Genomic DNA, 20,534 nt, shown 5'->3' on the forward strand with positions numbered 1-20,534 from the left:
GCTTAACGACGACGGTAAACAGGCAAGTGTCGACAGCTGGCGCGAACCAAGATCCCGCAGGAATTGCCACAGGAAATATATCATGAATTTCGCAAGATATTGCATATTTCACGCATATCGTTAAAGCTGTGCACTTCGCGTATGTTTCACGCGGGAATTTACTCGATTTCTACCCGTGCGAAAGCAATAATAATGGCAATAAGTTACGCGTCACATAAAATAACTCGCCGAACTTACAGTATTCCGATCGAGCTTTTGGGAGATAAACGAGCATTTTCAGGGACAAATTCGTCATTGTTACGATAAAAGAAATATAAAGATAGACAGACGTAGAAAGAAAGATAGAAAAATACGAAAAAAAGAACTTCGTTAAAATAACGTGGTTGCTACAGTCTGTACTCTTGAGGAAATATCTCCATCTAACAGTCAAGCGAATGTTCAGATTTTTCCGAGATTCCTTATCTCTTGACTGCCACCTTACACGAAAATCGTCACGGGATTTCAAAATGTCGACTCTTCAAAGGAACAAGGTTGACCTGCTTTTGCACCCAAAAGAAAATTCGAGCTATCTCTTGCGATCGCGCTAGATTTCGTTTGACTTTGTTAAATTCCCTTTGTCTAATATTATATTATTTGACGCAAGTATTTTTTTTTTCTTTTTTTTTTTAATGTCTTCTATATTATCAACGAACTGTAATATTCAAATCGAGTCGTCCGACGTCGCTCTGAGGAAATTCTCTTTCTACAAAATATCTTGAAAACGTCCAATATGAACGGTTTTATAGTTTGCGTTTTTAAGAAATAAAAAAAAAATTCTGGAGTAAAATACATTTTTTAATAAAAAAAAATAATTAAAACAAATATTACAACCGTGGAAAAAGTAGCACGAAGTTAACGCGTTCGTTTAATGACTCGTTATCGGTTATTAAATATCATTTCTCCGATTCGGTCGGGTATTGAACTTTTTCCGAGCCGATCTCGTTTTATCCGGCCACTTAGTGTAATGGGTGCCTCCCGCGATCGAGGATACAGTAAACGTACAAAGGCGGCGGTCTCTGCCGCGGACATGTGACTCGATACCGTATCAGCGATACGAGAATACTGGCGCGTCCTATATGGATACACGGGGAACCGGTGAATGTACGGCGAAAGTACAAGACGATACTGTAAAGTTGCCGGGGTACAACATGTCGGCGGACAACGGCATCTGCACGCAACGTTGTCTCGATAACCCCCGTAACATCCCCCCGGGGTGCAAGCATTCTAGCACCGAAACACGAAACTATGGATTATTGGATTTGTCCGCACGACGAAAGGAATTGCAGAAGTAAAAGAGATGCGGGTAGATCGAGAAGACCGGAAAGAGAAAGAGCGAAAAAACTCCTTTAGTTCCCGTTGAACGCGCTACTACGTTAATATAACAATTTTATTTCTCTTGCGCATACAAATGCAACTGTACTTCTTCTCCGCGTAACATGTGACGTGCCTTCCATGTGCTCGGTATAATAACAAGTGTATCAGCTAAATATTCGCGAAAACTTTCAGCGCGGCATAGTGAACGCAGGCAGTTGCTGACAACCTCTTTAATTAAGAATATTAAAAGTTAACTTGTAAAGCTGCGCGCGTTTTAATAATGTGTATTTAATAAAAATATATATAGCATATTAATTAATAAAGTGGAATTAAAACGTCCACGTCGCTAAAGTAAATTAAATTTTCAGCAAATTAAAATTACATCTGTCAAAGAAAAAAAAAAAAATTAACAAAAAAAATTAGTTAAAATATTTTAATAAAAGAAACCTAAATAAATTGAGTTAAAAGGTACATCCTTCTTAAATTAGTACAAAAACTCAAGCCACCTTTCTATAATAAGTACAATAGTCAAATTGTTACCAAACGAGAAGTTACGGAAACGTAAATTCTCAATAAATTGAATAAGATTACAGCCGATTATTGAATTAAAACTAATCCGTTGAAAAGTATTGTTTTAATTTTTATAAAAAAAAAATAAAAAATAAAAAATCGCTCGATCCACTTTTTTTTGAAATTCAACGGCCGGCTATTATTTATTGTATCGACGTCGACAAAGCAACCGGAAAAACTATTCAACGTCGAATTGAAAACCGGCAATCGACATTGTCAGCGGTCGTTCGACCGCACCGCAAATCCCGGAATTATTGTTCAGTCAAAATTAATGCCGCAGTACGGTGCAAACGTAGCGTAACTGACAACTTAGCGCTCGCTCGAATATTGGCTGCGATCTCTTGGTGCTCCAGCATATATACTCGCCTAACGAGGAACGAGGTGAAATAACTCGAATCAATGGCGTAACACGATTTCCGCGACACGGCCGCGGAATAAATCATAGGGTCGTTGTTGGAAGAACGGAAACACAATCAGCTCAATACGAGACGCCCCGTGGGAGGCGAAGAAACCGCGTGAATAAAACAACGGCGATGTCACGCGAAATAACTATTCACCGGGATTTTAACGAAAAAGCCCACGGCGTTTATCAAAAGTGTGACGAACAAGAGCAAATACCGCGACTTTTAACAGCAACGTAAACGCGGATGCGACAAACCGCTGAGATTTCATGTTGCAATAAACTACGAATTTATGTTGAACTTTCGTTCGAGATCTGCATCGTTATTTGCTAAACGGTTCAACTTTAGCGTTTGTCACTGCCGCACATTATACAGAAAAGTCATCTAATAAGTCGCGTATTAATTGGAACGCGGGATCAAACATCCTTCGGCATACTTTGCTTAAACGTGTTGTAGAAAATGTAGGTCGACATCTTCACCGCTTGTCGAAGTAGCCGTACAATTAAAGCTGCGGTTGTACAGCGTTATATAGAGCAGCGGAATATCGCACTTTTAAGCGCAATGCTGTCTAAAACGAGCGATTTCTGAACGCTGCAAAGATAAGACCGCAGTTTCCTTATCTCATTTAAAAGCAAAAAAACAAAAGATAGCTCGAGTTCCTTAAAACTTTATGCTAATCGCGCAAAGTAAAATTATCTTTTCATTGTAACGTAAACGTATCATACCATCGCGTAAATTTAAACATTAAAAAAATTTCTTTAAAAAAACACTTTTGGCAAGATAAATTTTATTTATCGTTTTCTGCAAATGCTCGTTTCTGTAAATTAGCTCCAGATAAATTTATATCAACTGCTTAGAATTCAATCAACAAACGATAAATTAATCAATGCGTCGCGTTTACCATGACAAATTTAAATATGCAACTGAGGGTGCGTACCGAGAAATCGCAAAGAAACTTTCTTCCTCGGTTTCTATATCGGCAACAGCTAAGCTACAGGAAATTTGATACCAGCCGCTTGTTGCAACTGTCGGTACGAAGACAGTCGACTCGTTACGCGAGAAGCACCCCTAAACCAGAGCGAACGAACCCCTCTGTATTACCGACCATAGAACCGTAGGGATGAATAGAAAGCTGCCGCCCTCTGTACGACCTGAGAGCGCATGCGCGTACTATTCGATCGAAAACTACCCCCTTGCATCCAATTTCGCTGTATGAATTATGAGGGCGAGGGTGTTTGTGGCGGATGAACAGATACGTATGTTCTCTGTTTGTAGGAGTTGAGGAAAGCTGAATATAACTTAAACCTGGGAAGGAATTATATATTCTCGTATCAAATATTTCCTTTGTTACTTAGTTAAATTAATTATTCAAGAGATAAATATTAAATTTATCAATAATTTCTTTGCCTCTCCTTCTCTTGGCGACAAATATAAATTGAGAAAATGTTAATGACATCTGTCAATTATTCTAACAACTGTAAAATTAAATATGAAAACTATTTTTAATAATTAAGAGATTGAAATCAATTTTAATTATTATATAAAAATTGTTTGGAGAGAAAGGAGAGACGATTCCAGCAACGATCATCACATACGTATTTCAGAAAGAAAAATTGCGGTATGCTCTTTATAGCTTTCTAAATTTAAGAGATTACCATTAAATTAAAAATTAAAAATTAAGAAGAATTAAGAGTTAAGTAAAGAATTAAATGTTTCATAATATATATATTATATATCAAATGGCATGAAATTAAATTTCAGCTCCCGAATTTCACTCGTGATAAAAAAAGTCTAACAAGGAGCTTACCCTCTTAATAAACGGTTCTTTTATTACCCCGGTTTATCGCAACATTCTTCTTCTCCCTCTTTCTCTTTACAATCTACGACTTCCGCTTTACATTTTCTCATGTTTGCGAGCATACGATGGCCATATTTTTCATAACGATGGATGATTTAGATCAAGTTTCCACGTTGAAAACAGGGACGGTTTGACTGCGCCGACCAGTCTATTGCAAAGAACTACCCCCGTGTTGAAAGAGAAGGAACCGCTTTGTGCGCGGAACCATTAAAAAAGGGATAAACGCGGTGAAAAACGCATCCCCTGAGCTATTGTTACTTGTTTGATGACTTTATTGTGGGCGCATAAAGAAAAAATTTTAAAGATACGCAAAAATAAATAAAGGCTAAAATTTTTGCATTTTATTAAAGACTAAAATTTTAATTATTAAATTGAAATATTAATTATTAAAAGAACATACAGTTTTAATACGAGATACTACCGCGACTTTTAAACATGCTCAGGCAGGTGAAGTAATATCGCGATCGCCGTAAACCACCGGTAAATATTTTCAACTCGTTCACTGACATTTCGGGATAAGATTCTAGCTGAGAAAAGTCTGGAGGCGTGGCGCATATATTATCATTCATGAGCACGTGCAATACACACGTGAATTCGTGGTAAATATCCTCTAGAGTACCGTCCGTCCTTCTTGCGACACGACCAAAATGCAATGCGCGAAACGACAAAGCTCTCCCGTTGCGTCGAGTCTCGAAAAGCGCCATAATGTAATGGAATAATGGCTATTAGAAGGGGAATATTATCGTCGCGGGGCGCTCGACTGCCCGACGGTGGAAGCGTTTTATCGATCGTTTGCCCGCGTTCGGCGCGATGAAGCGAGAAAGGGAAAGTGGCTGGCTCGGTTTACTCATTCTTCCGTATTTCCGTGACCTTCGGGACCCCGACAATACACCGCCATTTCGTCGGTCGCGACCCCCGCGATGATCGCCGCGACGATTCCGCCCTTTTGGCCAACCTTGACAATCTCACGTCGAGGGGTGCAGGAAATAAATAAATTCCAATCGGGTAACACCGCGTGCAAAATTAACCAAGGCGCGACGTAACTTTCGAAGAGATATCCGGCAATCGTGTCTGAGACTCTGAAATTTGACATTTTCAGTCTGAAATATGTACGATTAAACTAGCACGAGAACATTAAAATTTATTGCTCGGTAATCCGACTAATTCGAAATATCGCAATAACAAATAATCGAGAGATCAAAGTATTAATAAATAAATTCTGTTTGCATAATTCAAATTATAATTAAAAAAAAAAAAAAAACTAATAAAATAAAATTACTTTAAAGAAAAATATAAATATAATAATTAAATTTCAACTTGTTACGTATACCGTGTTAATAACAACCGATTTAAATAAAATATTAGATATTTGTAACAATGGAAAACACATAATATTTGCGAAAGATATACTTTAAATGTATAAGATATAGCCCAATATTTGAAACAAATTTTTACTCTCCGATTAAACGCTGCTAATTATCGTTCGAGACGCCTCGTTTTCCGCTTTTCTTTCGAAACCTGACGCCGATGCACCAATAAATCACGGTTCTGCACATTTAATGACGCCTAAGCACGAAGGCGGGTTTACCGCAGGGACAGCGGGAGAGCTCGACTCACCGAGTGTGTATATGCCTCTACGATAAAGAAAAAAAAAGAGCCACCAAGTGAAATTGCATTAAACCGGATTAGCCACGGCAGGGTTGATTTAACGAAGCGGAGCGTGCCATGTTTACCATGAATATGAGAAAGGGCTGCGCGTTCTTTATCCAGCTAAAGGCGAAACGCAAGTCCGGGTCACGTAAGCGACTCCCCGACGTCTTGTCGATCGATGCTCTCTATTTTCCGAACAAACGATTCCTAAAAGCAGCGAAATTCCGATATGACGCACAATGAGGGGCCGCGAATAAAAAAGACGCGAGACCTGAGGCACGCGCGAAGTTCGTCGTTTCAGACGAAGCACGCCCGCTCGAACGATCCAATGTTAGAAACATGAGATATCGCACGGCAACGAGCACTGCGTCCTCGCAATTTACAAATCGTGAATGTGCAATGTTTCTAGATATATGTCTCTTTGATGCCGAACAGTTGTCAAAGGGCTTGCAATTTGAAAGAAATTTGCAGCGTGTATATTTTGCCTTTCTCATAAAGTGAACATCTAATATTTCAACGAGACAAATAATAATTCTTTTATAATACATAAACCTTGATTATTATAAAATATAATTAAAATATGAATTATAATTAATGTTAAAAATTTTAAATTAAATATAAGTAGGTATACGTGCAACAGAGTAAATATTTTTTTTCTTTTTTAATTCTACTTGAAAATATAATTAATTTCGAGATAACATCTCAAGACTCAGCTGTACAGCACAGAACTAATTTCGTTGAACGACGTAATATCGACGTAAGTACGCGGAGCCAGCGGATTGTGATTTAAACAGAAAGCGAATAAGCGTATTTTTGAGAATGATACTGGAAATTCTATTAGAATACGCTCTCGAAAGACGAAAGACAGACGCGAGCGAGTGGCGAACACATAAGTTATGTCCGACAGGCGGGTCGATAATTCGTTAGTTGAATCACGTTGACGTTTGCAAACTGTATGATACAGAACTCCGACGTAGCGGAACTCCAGTGTATATAATACATATTCAAGAAGTATCGGTAGTCCGGCAGTTCGGTCACAAATATGTGTACGATACGTTGTGACAGACTTTATGCATTATTCTCGAGAATATTATATTGCGAAATATTTAACTTCAACATGTGGAATTGAGGAAAACAATGTGCCTGTCATACACGAAGTATCGAGACACCCACTGGAAATGCGATGTCCAATAATACATTTTACTTTTCGCGGCAGCAATAAAAATATTAAACCTAAAGTAATATGTATAGGTAAACGTTCGTTCCGTCTCAATTTGCTAACGAAATAATTTATTCTTTCGTTTAAATATGTAATTGCTTCCCAATAACTCGTTAACTTTCGCGGAAGCTGCAAACGGTATTTGATGTTCGCTTCTAATTTATTCGACGTAAGAGCAATGAACCCATAAAACAATGAAGGTAGCTTTGCGATCAAAAAGAAAAAGGCGCCCCAACTTATCCGCTTGATTTCCATATTTATCGCCGTATGCAAATAAGCAGCTAAATAAGAATTTTGTAACGGGTCGAGTATTTTATTTCGATTCGGCTTCAAGTGTACCGTTCAATTTTGAATTCAATGAACAAAAGTGACGCCGAGATAAAGTAACATCATGGCTTCACAATAAATTACTTATTTTGCGCGAATAGCTTCGAAATCGTGTCAACGAGGGACAAAGAGTTTAGCGAGAGTAAAATGGGCACGCTCTCTGAAGTTAATTAGTCTCGAGTGCCAGATGGTACGACCGGCATAGTTTCCCATATGAAAGCCCTTCGGGGGGAGGGAAAAGGGGAAAAAAAAAGCTTTCGTTTGCGCGACTCATTGTAACAAGAGGTGATAACAAGTTTTTCGCGATATTTTACTCCATATATACGATGAAATTAGCTAGTCCGACGTCGAATCGCGTGTACGATGAATGAAACTATAATCTCAGAAATTCAGCATCTCGCTGCTGAATAACATGTTTGTTCATAAATATTGAATGCAGTCGAGCAATGTCTAATTCACCGGTGGTGATAATCGTGCTTGATTCTGTCAATAATTAGTGCTGTTTCGACGAGCAAATAGAATGTAACGAGTAAAGAGACTGCAAACAGGCATAGATCTGTCAATAATTATGGAATAGAAGTACTCGTACGTTTAATGAGACCAAAATTCCCGCGGGTATTATCCACATTTTCATAAGTATTTAGAAAGCAATACTAAAAACAGATTCAATTTCACAAGGTACGCAGAAATTGACTGCGTGTACAAACAATTTGAATCCACGAACGCACTCCATCAGTAATTTTGCAAGCAATTGCCGGGAATATCACATACGCGCGGCATTTAATTACACAATCTTATTAAAATGTACTCAATGTACAGCAATCATTACTCATTTTCTATTTGTTTATCTAATTCGATTTCTACCGCACGATTTATTGTTTAAAACAGCGGTAAATTTATTCATTTTCTCTTTTCTTTTTCTTAACAATCGGATTTTGCGTAAATTTAAATAAAATTCGTGCTCGCGTAGAAAATAATAATATAAAAATAAACATGACATTTTTGTTTAATCCAGCAAATACTCTAAAAAGAATCGAAATTTATTTTGTATTCTCCACAAATGTCATATTTTAGCTCCACGTTTATCGCGAAGAGAATGATCGCTTGCAAATTAATGAAACGCCCAACGGTCCGGAAAAAAAAAAAAAAATCGGTAACGCGCCGGCGAAAAACATCGAGGGTCGCGCGAAAAGCAACCGATTCAAATGCAAAATTACAGGGTAACTAAATCACAGCACGTGAATGCAACGACCGCCAGTTGCGGTGAGAAATTTACCGGATGCGTCAACGCGGTGGAAAAAAACAACCGCGCGAGCACACGCACGAGAATTTAAATCTTCACGCACGGAAAATCGTATATAAAGCGGAAAACGCATTTCGCGCGTACGAGGACTGATGATCCGTCACCGCATTATATCGGTACTCGATATCGAGCTTCTTCCTTTTAATAGATACGTCGATACGCCGACTGCCCCAGCAGTTCAATAATATTTTATGGCAATCGATTCAGATCCCAAAACGTGAGCATATACGAATTTTTCTCTGCCTTTCGCGACGCCAATACTTTCATAAATAATTTTTATCAACGTAATCGTTAAATATTATTGCCACCGAAGTTGCAGTTAAATAATCAACTAATCGCGAAGCTTGCGGATAAATATTCAGATTTACACATCCATTATTTTCCCATCTTACCCCGGTGCCACGAAGAAAGTAATATCTCATATTACATAAGACGTTCGGGCAATTAGAAAAAATGAGCCGTTCAGCTCGTAATGATAAACGATGCAATTTTGCGGCCGCGTTACATCACGACATAACGCTTTCATTACCATGCCGAGATGCCTATCGTGTCGGAACTTGTCGCGAGATTTACGTGAACGTGACAATCTTACCTTAAGCTGATGTTGCGGTCGTCTGAGCGCGCCCTGGTCTCGCCGTCCACCCAGTCGATCGGCTTCAGCTTCTAATGCCTCCATCGAGGACTCTGCCTCACTCAACCAGGCCAAGAACTTGTCCAGAGACCGGTCGAAGTTGTGGAGCGAGTTCATCGCAGAATGCAGTAGTTTCCCTCGATTGATGATGCTGGTAACAAATCGATCGATACAGTATTACGCTTGGGATCTACAGCTTAGTTCGAAAAAAAATTCCGTGATTTCTGAGACGCTAGAAATGCATACGCCACTTACATGCATATTTTTTTTTTTTTCGCAATTATGATTTTATTTAGAAAAAGTTGCCGTTACTCACCTTGTATTGAGATTGTTGTATCTCTGATTGATCGTCTCCGTCATTTTCTTCACCCGCGTCGTATCGTCCTGTTGATAAACCGCTATCAGCTTCTGAGTGAGCTGATTAAAAAGTTCGATGTGATGTTTGTATTGGTGCAGCTCGGCGTGAAACGACTGTAGGGAAAAGAATGAGAACGAGATCGTGAAATCGAAGAAGGTAAGCCAGCCGGCGAAAAAAGGAAACTTATCTAACTCCAGGCTTCGTATCGAGTTAGAAGAAGCCGTGCCTCTTTTGCACTCGAGCCTCGATAAGTCAGCAAAGTTAAACCTTCGAAGAGAGCCCCGGCTAAAAGTTTTACGTCGATATACCGTGCGATGCAACTTTTCTTTGGATATCCGTCGGCACTGATTGGTCCCGATCAGACTTGCAAAGTGCATTGAGATAAAGCTCCCGTAAAAATAATAACTTGTTGGCAAATAAAAAAAAAAAAAATAATAATAATAACACGCAAAGATGATTGAAAAGCAAAGCTTATTAAAATAGAATAACAGCAAAATAATATTAAAAATAATTCGAAAATGATATTAATCGATTGCTTTTCTGTCAAACGTAAAATATTAATACGAATAATTGAATTCTTTTTATACACGTTTCTCGAAATTTACTAAAAAAAATATACGAAAATCGAAGAAAACACAGCAAATCTTTCTCTCAACACTCTAAAGCAACGTGGAGGTACCGTGCCGCGGAAATAAATTATTCCATGAATATCTCATTTGGCTCTTTTGAATCTAAACAGAACTCGCGCGTAATGTGCTTCGCCGGCTGAAATCTCGTTGATTGAGACGTTGGAAGCTCTATTCCTACCCTACAAACATTTCTTTTCTTCTCTCTCTCTTTTTTTTTTTTCCGACCGCGTTACACTCCCGTATGCAAAGGAAGGGAAAATTACTGAAAAAGGCTTATTACCGAACATTAAACTGAACAGATAGATCCAAAACGTTCGCTCCCTTTAATTCTGCCTACGAGGGGAAAAAAGTTTGTAACTTTGAAAAATATTTGCGTCCGCAAAACTTTTAACATACGGTCAATATTCTCCGCGGCGCGGTGCAGACAGGCCAAATAGACGGGCGCATTATCGCGCACGGCGCCTTTTTTCCGTCTCACTATCCGCTAAAGACGTTTCTCTCACGTAGCACTAAAAACTAACCGACTCGAAAAGCTAACGCGGTTACTCGCGGAAAGAGGTTCGATGTACCTTTTGTTCCCTGAGCTGTGCCTCGAGTACGTCGGCGGTGTGGCCCACAGCTCGCATTCTCTCCAGTCTAGTTTCCATTCGTGCCAGCCAGACCTCCACCTCGTTTCTCTTTGCCTCATATCGCTGACTGTCTCCCAGCATCATGTCCAACTGCGTCTTCCTCTGCATGACTTTTGAATTCGTTTCATCCCAATGCTCCCTCAGCTTGGTGACTGCAACATTAGGCAGGCAAACGATATGAGAATACATTACCGTGACGCGCATAGCTGTTGCTTTTTAAGTTTCACGAAAACGGGAAATCGCAGCGGGTATTTCTGGCGCTGAAAACCGCCGGGGCAGGCTTTAGTTTAATTCTTGGTTTTGCAAACGGATCACACTGTGCTGAAAAATATTGAAAATTGCGCGTGCTAGAAGTACGAATACTTCGTAATACAAATTCAACTTCGAAATATAAATTCTTACCCTGTCAAAATTTTTTTTATTGATATAAAAAAAAATATATATAATTAATAACGTTGAAGTAATTTAATAAATGTATATAGGGTCAACACGTCACTCAAAAATAATACGAAATGTTAAGTGAGAAATGTCACAAACAGTAGCACTTAGATTCCTATTGTTTCTTTTAATTTTCTTTTTTACGTCCTTTTAAACCTTATCCCATTATCTCTTTCTGTACATCCCTTGAAACAAAAAGCCTACGTTGAAACTCACGCCGTACGCGAGATATCGGTTGGAAACGATCCAAACTGTAATGGCAAGCTTGAGAGCACAGCTGGATAAAGCAGGCGCAAAACACTGGCAACGATTCAATATCCGCAACAACAAAATTCGCACGCGTGAACATCATGTTCATATACCTTTAAGAATGCACCTTATATGCGCGATGTTTCGAGAGCGCATGTCACCAAACAGGACGGAAACTAAAATAACAATAATTTTGATAGAGAGACACCCCTTTAAAAAAGTAACTCACAATGATTCTGTCAATAAAACATTACAATACCCCGTAAATTAATGTTACTTTAATAAAAACAAATTAATTAAATTTTAATTTCAATAAAAGCGTTGCACTTGCATAGTATCTTTTCAATTAAAATATTTGTTTCAAATACTCAAATACCGACGGCACTGCAAAACATATTTCAAAAAATTTGATAAGAATATTTCTTTTTTAACGTAGTAAAATCATTTATCGGCGCATAGATTTTTAATATGACAGATGAAAAATATCAAATTGTAATCAAATATCGTCAAAATTATTTTGAAACAAAATACGGGTTCTTTTTTTTGTATTCATGAAATACTAGATTTTATTATGTATCTCTGATTAAATATAATTTTCCAATATAATTAAACAAAGAAAATAAATAATTATTCGAGAAGAAGAAAAATTATTCAGTTCAATATAAAAATAACTGTAAAAATCGTGCATATTTTAAAGCAGAATTTTGTTACAAATTATTTCTTTGATTACTTTAGATTCTACGTGATTTCGGATAAAAGCAAAAGGATGCTTCGCGTTCATTCCTTTTTTTATTTCTTTTTTTTATTTTGCAAGCGATAAATTGTAACAAATTACGATGAATTCGCTCACAGCGGAACCACGAGGACAATTTGCATCGTAAAGGATTCCACGGATCTTACATATTCATGTGTTTACTGTATTAATAGTTTCCACTATTCCCAAAGTTCTAACTGTTCCGTTTAACACACCACGTTTCATCCATAATTCAAATATATTAAACGACACGTGACACACTTATAACCCGCGCGAGACTTTAATAATCCAGTCATGAATAAGTATCGCACGTAATTTGGAAAAGGTGCGACGAACAAGGGGCTAAAAGATGGATCTCAAATGTGCACACGTATGCCGACTTTTCAAAAGGCTCGGCTCTATCACCTCGCTTGCTAAAGAACCTCGCGCGAAAGACGGGGGCTGCTTCAATGACTTTCAACGACTTATTACGAGAGCAATCCACCTTCATCGACCCCTATGCACTTGAGCCTATACTTCGGGGCCACCCTTATTATATTCTCCAAGGTATATTTTTCTGTCTGCAAATTTACGAGTGTCGGGATAAGTTAAAAATGAAACGACGCACGGCATTCCAACAATCCGGTTTAAATTCGATGCCCACGGCAATCCGACGGTTGTTACGGCATAGTTTTAATTAGTTTTAATTAGTCTTCAATCTCAATATACGTCAGTCGCTCTGTTAAATTACAGGTTCGATATTACGTCGGCTCGATTATGTAATTGAGTGTTTATAAATTTTATGCTCAATCATCAAATTAATGTATATAATAATTAAGCAAGTTATAAATTCTACTACATTAAATTAAGTATGATTAAAAAGTTAAAAAAAAATTGTTTAATACTAAACCTCATAATAACAAAATGTTAAAAACTCCCATCTATAAAAAAATTAATTTATTACTTGTTTCACGTTGATACTTCAAGTTATTAAAAAATGTATTGTTCAATATTCTATTGTGCGTATTGACCTCAATCAATAGTATTCTAGAACCAAAAGCATCTAATATTAATTTAATGTTATTAATTAAATTAATTATAAATTAATTTACATAATTTTCTCCAAATTGAATAGCTATGTAATTAAAAGTTTGTTTTAATTATATCTGTACAACTAAAGTCGTGTTAGTCATTAATAACGTACGAAGTACATTAAATTGGTTTTCTTTAAATATCTTTTTAAGTACAAAGGAAAAAGAAAAATAAAAAATAAAAAGAAAATGTAACACATATTTCTTCTGTTAAGTTCCATTATATAAATCAGACATGGAACAACTGACCAAGAACTCGTTGTCATGTCCGTTAAAACTTGAAGAAGATTAATGCGTTCCTAGTTGAACAGACTTTTCAGACGTAAGAAAAATCACGTTAAGATAAAAAGATATTTACTTAAAACTAATACTGATTGAACATTACTTCCATCGAGAAGAATATTCATTTAACTTTGACACAGATATGACATAAAAGCACCTATACCCTTTAATTATTTTTTTGATATTTTATCTCCGTTCACTCACTAAAAATAATTTAAATTATTAAATACAATTATTAAATATGTTACACGATAACGTCAATCGCGGATAAAATAACCGAGTTTTATTTCAAAGCTAAATTTAATACAAACATTCTTTTTTTTCTTTTATTTTAATTCGTAAATCTTTTAGAATTACAATACAATGTAAAACGCGAACGACGGCTTTCGTAGGAATGAAAGTGTGGAAGTTATTAAGAGAAAAATATATACGGCGTAAATGCATACATATCAAAGCACCTGGAATGAGTTATCGACACACCTGAGTCTGCCAACGACCCCACAGTAAATATACACGTACGTGTTGCTAGTATAGATTATGCAGATAGTCGTATACATGCAACACTGACGAGCATATATTCACCAGGGAGTCACGAAGTTGCCAAGAACGCATTGTCTACGAGACTATCGAGATATCAATGAATAGCTGCATCGCGAAATACTAACAAGACAACTGCAACGAAATTTTTATTCAGTACTCATTCTCTCCATTTTGCTACTCTCCACCGCGTACGTATTAAAATATCGCGATCGTCGTCGTGTTACGAGCGATATATTACGATAAAAATTAACATTAACATTACATGCCAGCATAGGATTAGTACGTAATTAATTTCACGTTTACTAAAGCACCAAATCTTAATCCATTGGCGACGTCGACGCTGCCGAAGGTGCAAACATTATGAACAAATCGAGACGCGGATAACTGCGATAAAAGATGCCATGCCGAATAACGCTCAACTCCCTGTAAACTTCGTTAACTTGACTTCTCCTAAGATTTCTACGGAGCCTCGCAAGTGGATTACGTTCGAACGCAAGCCGACGAAGTTATCTGAAAGTTACACGCTTTGTTCATTGTTGTTCCGCACGGTAGTTCGAAACGGCACGGTATCTCGATCTCAAAACAAATAAAGATAGAGTTGTTCAACGAACGAAAGGCAGCGAGCCGCCCCGGCAGCGAGTTAATTTAATCCGTATCTGAATTTAATAAGCTGCCGCCTGTCGCCGCCAACCGCGCGCGGTTCAAGCCTCTTTTTAGAACCTGAGGACGAAAATCATCCGTGTAACTTTTGTCACGCATATTTAATACAGGCACGTATGTATAATTCCGGGAATATCGACCTACCCGACATTCACGTTTCAGTAAACGTGTCAGTAAATTATCAAAAGGTAAACGAGATGCATTTAGGCAAAATCGGCGCTGTGTCAAACTTGGCCGCGGACATTGAAACTGTTTGCTCGAAACTGTCGAAGTCGAAAATTTCTACGATACCATTTTGCAATGCCATTAGGCCAAATAAAAAACATTTTTCTTCCTTTATAAAAGTTAAAGAGAAATTATAAGCAGTGGAAGCTCCGCAATCTTATTTTTACAACGAGGCATCACAAAAGGCCGAAAACTTTTACTGTTAAAATTCAAACGCCCTGTAGTGAAATTTTTTTTCGGTTTACTTCTTGCCGTGGGGAAAAGTACCAACTAAACTCTCTCTCTCTCTCTCTCTCGAAATTTTTTTTTTTTTCTTTGCGGTAATAATCGAGCAAAATCGCATATATTATGCACCGGTAAAAATGTTCTTCCGCAAGTTTCTAAAGAATATTACATTTTATAATAAGAACGTGTAGGAAATTTCTATAAATATTAAAATAGAGAACGTTTCATAAAAATTTCGAAGAGTGGATTGGTGTGTAGAAAAAGAATGAATTGTTAACGCAATAAATAATTAATAAAAGATATCGTACGCAAACGCGACAATTACTGCAATGTAACTAAAATCCAACGTAACATAGCACTAAATAATTCATTATTAAATTTCAATCATGGTAATATTAACCTTAATCACAAAGCATTACAAAGGGATTATAAACCGCATATAATTATCTACTTCCAATCAATATATATATATATATATATTGTCCAATATGCATTAGTAGTGATTTCACCGATCCCTCTTTCGTATGCAAATTATAGTTCGTAACGTAAACAAGAGTAATACAACTTTTTCGACAATTATTTCGCGCGTTATTTAAACTTCGTCCTTTCCACATAATAGATTCTATACGCAGATATGTTAATCGTAACGGAGTCGCAGACAGTTTCGCGAAAGGCGGTAAGACTAATGAAAGCGCAAAGGGGTACGAATAATACAACCGGAAAAGGTGAAAGGAATAAAGGAAGATAAGAAGGAGCGGGTAACCAGACGACGCATAAAACGCCGGAGGAACTTTACACGAGCGAAATGGAATTTCCGATAAACTTCGGATTCATCGGCTCCAAAGTCGTCGTCGTCGTCGTCGCTTTCGATCGCGTGTGAGCCCCTCTTCCATTACCGGTACTGTAGACACAGTTTCTTTTCTATTTCGTCGCGAGACGTAACGGGGGAAACAGGGGAAAAAGCTGAAAGCCGTGGGAGGGAAAAGGGAGAAAAGCTAGAAAGCGGAAGACGCGGAAAATCGCGGCCCGGGAATGAGAAATTGCTAGACGCACAGCGCGACGACGCGGATACGTGAGACGAGTGCCAAGGAGTTGCGCTTTCGAGTCCTTACCGCGGGATTTCGCTCGCAGACCGCTTTGTAGCATTGCGTATTCGTCAAAACTATGCGCACTTTACTTTATGCCTCGGGGGAACGGCGCGAGAACAATGCCCTTATTGCACGCAAGGAAAATCGACTGAAGCAGGGCGTGATACGCGCCCCGTGAAATCTTCTCGCTGTCTTTTCGCGAGAAATTCGCATCAATAAGAAATTGTCTCTCCGCGCATAGAAACCACCTCTCGCCGTCTTCACGCGCCGCGAAATGATTTCAACAATCGTAAGGGTATTTCAGTCCTCGCTGACGAAAAACAAACGACGGGAGTCGCAAGGAAAATATCCCGCACGCGAACGGAATTACAAAGCGATGCATTTTCCGTAAGATTTTTTCCACGTTGAAACGTTGAGGCGTTGGGAAGAGCCGTATTCTTATTTCCTCGCAACGCATCTCGGCGGACCTATACCTAATAACTCCGCGCGCGTAAGTGACGAAAACTTAGATGCGCGGCATTATGGATACGGTTCCTTCTTTCACTCGACAAAAAGAGTAAATTGATATGTGGCGCAGATGGTTCTTTGGCGTCGTCCTTAATATAATATAACGTTATTTCTTCAAATATCGATCTTTTCGCGGGGACTACTACATTCCAACTCCATTCGGTCTCTACATGCGTTCATACTTCAGCAGCGTCAACTTTAAATTCCTACTCCATCTCACTTATCACGTTATTACGAGGAAGTTCTACCCTACTTCTGGAACTTTCAAGCGCCTACTATTAAAACTCTGTGCTCCGACTTGTATGATTTTTTTTTTTTATTTTTTTTTTATCCTCCGTGCAGAGACGCAATAATGGAAGAACTGCGAGAATAAATGGCGTATAATAATGTGACGTCTCAACGGAGTAAAAGTTAGCCGTATGAGTCTAACCATACCACCCCCCGCCACGTGACTGTCCAACTCTAGATACCAAAAACTTTTGCAATATTCCGCGTAAAATTTCATAATGAATGCACACATACTGGCGCAATTCGTGCGTAGCTCATTACTACTCATGCTATACATATAGACTCTAGGTGACTAGGTGAACGACGAGCATAAGACGGCAATTAACTACGAATTAAGCGATGATAAGAGATAAGAACAGCTTGAAGAAGAACGCGTGGATTAAAACGTAGCAAAATCTAAAGTTCATTATTTGAGAAGTAGACATTGCATGAATTATTAATATAATTCTTTGCGCGGCTAAATTATTTTCCGAGATATCGAGGACTGTTTTCGTGACGAAATGTCACCTGCAAAAAAGCTTTTTTTTTTTACTACTAAGCGTAACTCATCGAGCCTGCCTAAACCATTGCAGTTATATTTCAATCTTTTTGCTCGGCGCATTCAATTAACTCGGACATAAATTTCAGCGGCGCACGAGCGAGATATATCCGCGTATTACTTAACCCTTTTACTACGCTTTTAAAAAGATGCTCGGTTATTCTTTAATAATAGTAAATCACTCTTTTTCCGCGATCTTAACGTCTCGGTAACGCAAAAATCCATACCGCGATGTAGCGGCGCTTATTTTTTTTGGAGATGATTGATCGATACAGCATTTTGCCGTGCCGCGCCGCGCGTCGGAATTGCCGTGTAATTCCTGCAAATTGTTTGCAAATTGTGCGCTATTACCGGCCATGAATTAGAACGAAATAACGACGGCGGACTATACCGTACATTTAGCTCTTGAAAAAAGGCCGTAATTAACAGAGAGAAATTGTTTATCTTAAATACAATCATTACAGGCAATATTGCGATTAAATTGATTAATATCAGTCTAAATTTTAATTAAAATAGATTCCACGTAGCGATAAAATATACGTTTGTAATTTCGAAAGTTATTTGGATGGTTCATAACGTTATATTATCGAAAGTACTCCTTTCGTTCCTCCTATAACTGAGGATTTATTATTTTTCAAAAAGCCACGCCGGCGTTTTAAAAACCTCCATACAACTTTTCGTTCGCATGCGACATACATGAACCTCATCGATAAAACGTCACTTGTATGTCACACATCGTGCATCATCACACACTTAGTATCACCATTCTCCCTAGGACACCTAATGCTTTATGTACAGAGTTTATGGCACGGTATAATAGCGTCGGGATAGTATTAAATCGATCTCGCTGTCGAGTTGAATTACATTCGACGGTGAATTCACTGGATGTCACCGGATTTCGCGAAAATCAAAGGCGAGACCTGTGCCACCGGCACCGTTTAGCGCGTAACTCTGGGAACTTTCAGTTGGTTTTAATGCGATTAAGCCGTGGAGCGCGCAAGGAGAAAGAGAAATCAATTGACGCAGTCCCCAACAAATATTTTGTAGAAGAGTCTGAAGAAGACACGAAATATTGAATTGCGACTTCATAAAACGCTCGAAACTGTGCGCAATTTCAAAATTAACCCACAAGCAGCACCCCGTCCTAGCAGTCTTATTTCTTTTTGCTCAAACAGCGGTCGTTTACAGCTCGCCCTTTCTGAAGGAATCATGAAAAACAGGCTGACAACGATATTGTCAAAAGCAAGAGCGAGTATTAACGGCAAAGGTTAATTACGTGCTTGTATAACCCTTTCCAGTCTAAACTTCCTTTTCCTCCGCTGTCCAACAGCGGCGCCGAAGCACTGTTTCGCGACTCTGTAACTGCGAAAGTTCGAACAGTTGATGTTGCAAAGAGTTTAAAACTAATTAAAGCCGCGTCATCCGACTTTATGAAGAATCTTGTTTCGTCTCGTGACTGTGCGAAAAACTTCCTAATTTTAAGCGATATTAGCGACGTATCTGCCCATACTTAATCTACGTTGAAAATGGACGTGAATAAATTCAATTCAAGGTAGAATGGAAATTATCGATCACATAACGGTCTGTTCGAGCAGGCATCGGGCAAACCTTCCAATCGGAAGAATTTTTAATTAAACGCTTAGAACACCCGGCAAATATGATATTTTCTCCATCTTCATCTATAGAATAATTAAATCTCTTTTTACGGCGAAATGTTGAGTAATATTTTAAATAAAATTAAATAAAAATTAGGTTAAATTAATCTATTAATTATACGTACGTACCCGGGTTTAAATTCACCAAACTGTTCTGATTTTACAGCTATACATATGCAGCTATACATAATCAGATCGCGCAGATTATATAGATATATTCCAGCGCGAGCCATGTAGCGAGATAATTATTACTGTCTAATTTTAATTTAATAACGATTAATAAAGTTAGAAAAGCTAGGCATCTAGACGTTTTTCGCCGCGTGCTAATTTACTGCGCGTACTGACGTATGTCAACGCGTGCTTGACTGTCGGCCTCCGGGCTAGTAATTAGATACTATTAGATTTTATAAAACTGTTTCTTTAGAAGTATATAAAAATGTTATCTAATAGTTTAATACTAAATTTTCAGTTACAGGCATCTCTATCAAAAAAGACGATAGGAAAGTAATCGATTTCAGATTGTTGTTGAAAAATTTTCTCTTAAATATCGCGGATATATTGATTACGCGCCGTCAAAGGCCGCGATCAGAAAATATTCGTCTGTCGAATATTTGAGGAGGCAAAGACGCAGTTCAAAGCCGGTTATTGCCGAAAAGCCGCGCTCTTTCCACCCTCGATTCTTCGCTAAGTCCGTTCATATATCCATTCGCGTCCCAACGATATAGACACGTAGATCCACGTGATTTTCGACTTCCGGGTAAGGCACATTGACCGTGAACGATATTCACCGACGGCGACTTCTGCGAAATTCTGTTCGTTTTCTGAGCGCGGGTGAAATAGAACGAAACAAATGGGCGATACGGGTATCGAGCATCGAAATTGGGAATGGTTAACCGCCAGCCAAAAAGCAAGAGAAAAGAGAAATTGAGAGAGAGAGGGAGAGAGAGAAAGAGACAGAGAGAGAGAAGCATAAAAAAAAGAGAATAAAAAAGCGGAAAAATAGCGAATAAAGGGAAACCGAGAGGAAAAACGATGTTTCGAAATCACGTGCTCATATTCGAAGATAATTCGATGGTACTGAGCGGCG

General features: G+C 38.2%; 1 protein-coding gene across 11 annotated transcripts in view; it reads right to left on the minus strand.

The window, feature by feature from the left end:
* Window positions 1-20,534, minus strand: part of LOC139108380 (dystrophin, isoforms A/C/F/G/H) — a 344,440-nt gene that overhangs the window by 215,872 nt on the left and 108,034 nt on the right. For all 11 annotated transcript variants that reach the window (XM_070666608.1, XM_070666601.1, XM_070666600.1 and 8 more), the window contains 3 exons: window positions 10,869-11,080; window positions 9,629-9,783; window positions 9,274-9,463 (listed from right to left, as the gene is read on the minus strand). In XM_070666608.1, the coding sequence (XP_070522709.1) occupies window positions 9,274-9,463; window positions 9,629-9,783; window positions 10,869-11,080 (557 nt within the window). The remainder of the gene's footprint in view (window positions 1-9,273; window positions 9,464-9,628; window positions 9,784-10,868; window positions 11,081-20,534) is intronic.

This window comes from Cardiocondyla obscurior, linkage group LG15 (genome assembly GCF_019399895.1).
Source record: "Cardiocondyla obscurior isolate alpha-2009 linkage group LG15, Cobs3.1, whole genome shotgun sequence".
Classification (NCBI taxonomy): domain Eukaryota; kingdom Metazoa; phylum Arthropoda; class Insecta; order Hymenoptera; family Formicidae; genus Cardiocondyla; species Cardiocondyla obscurior.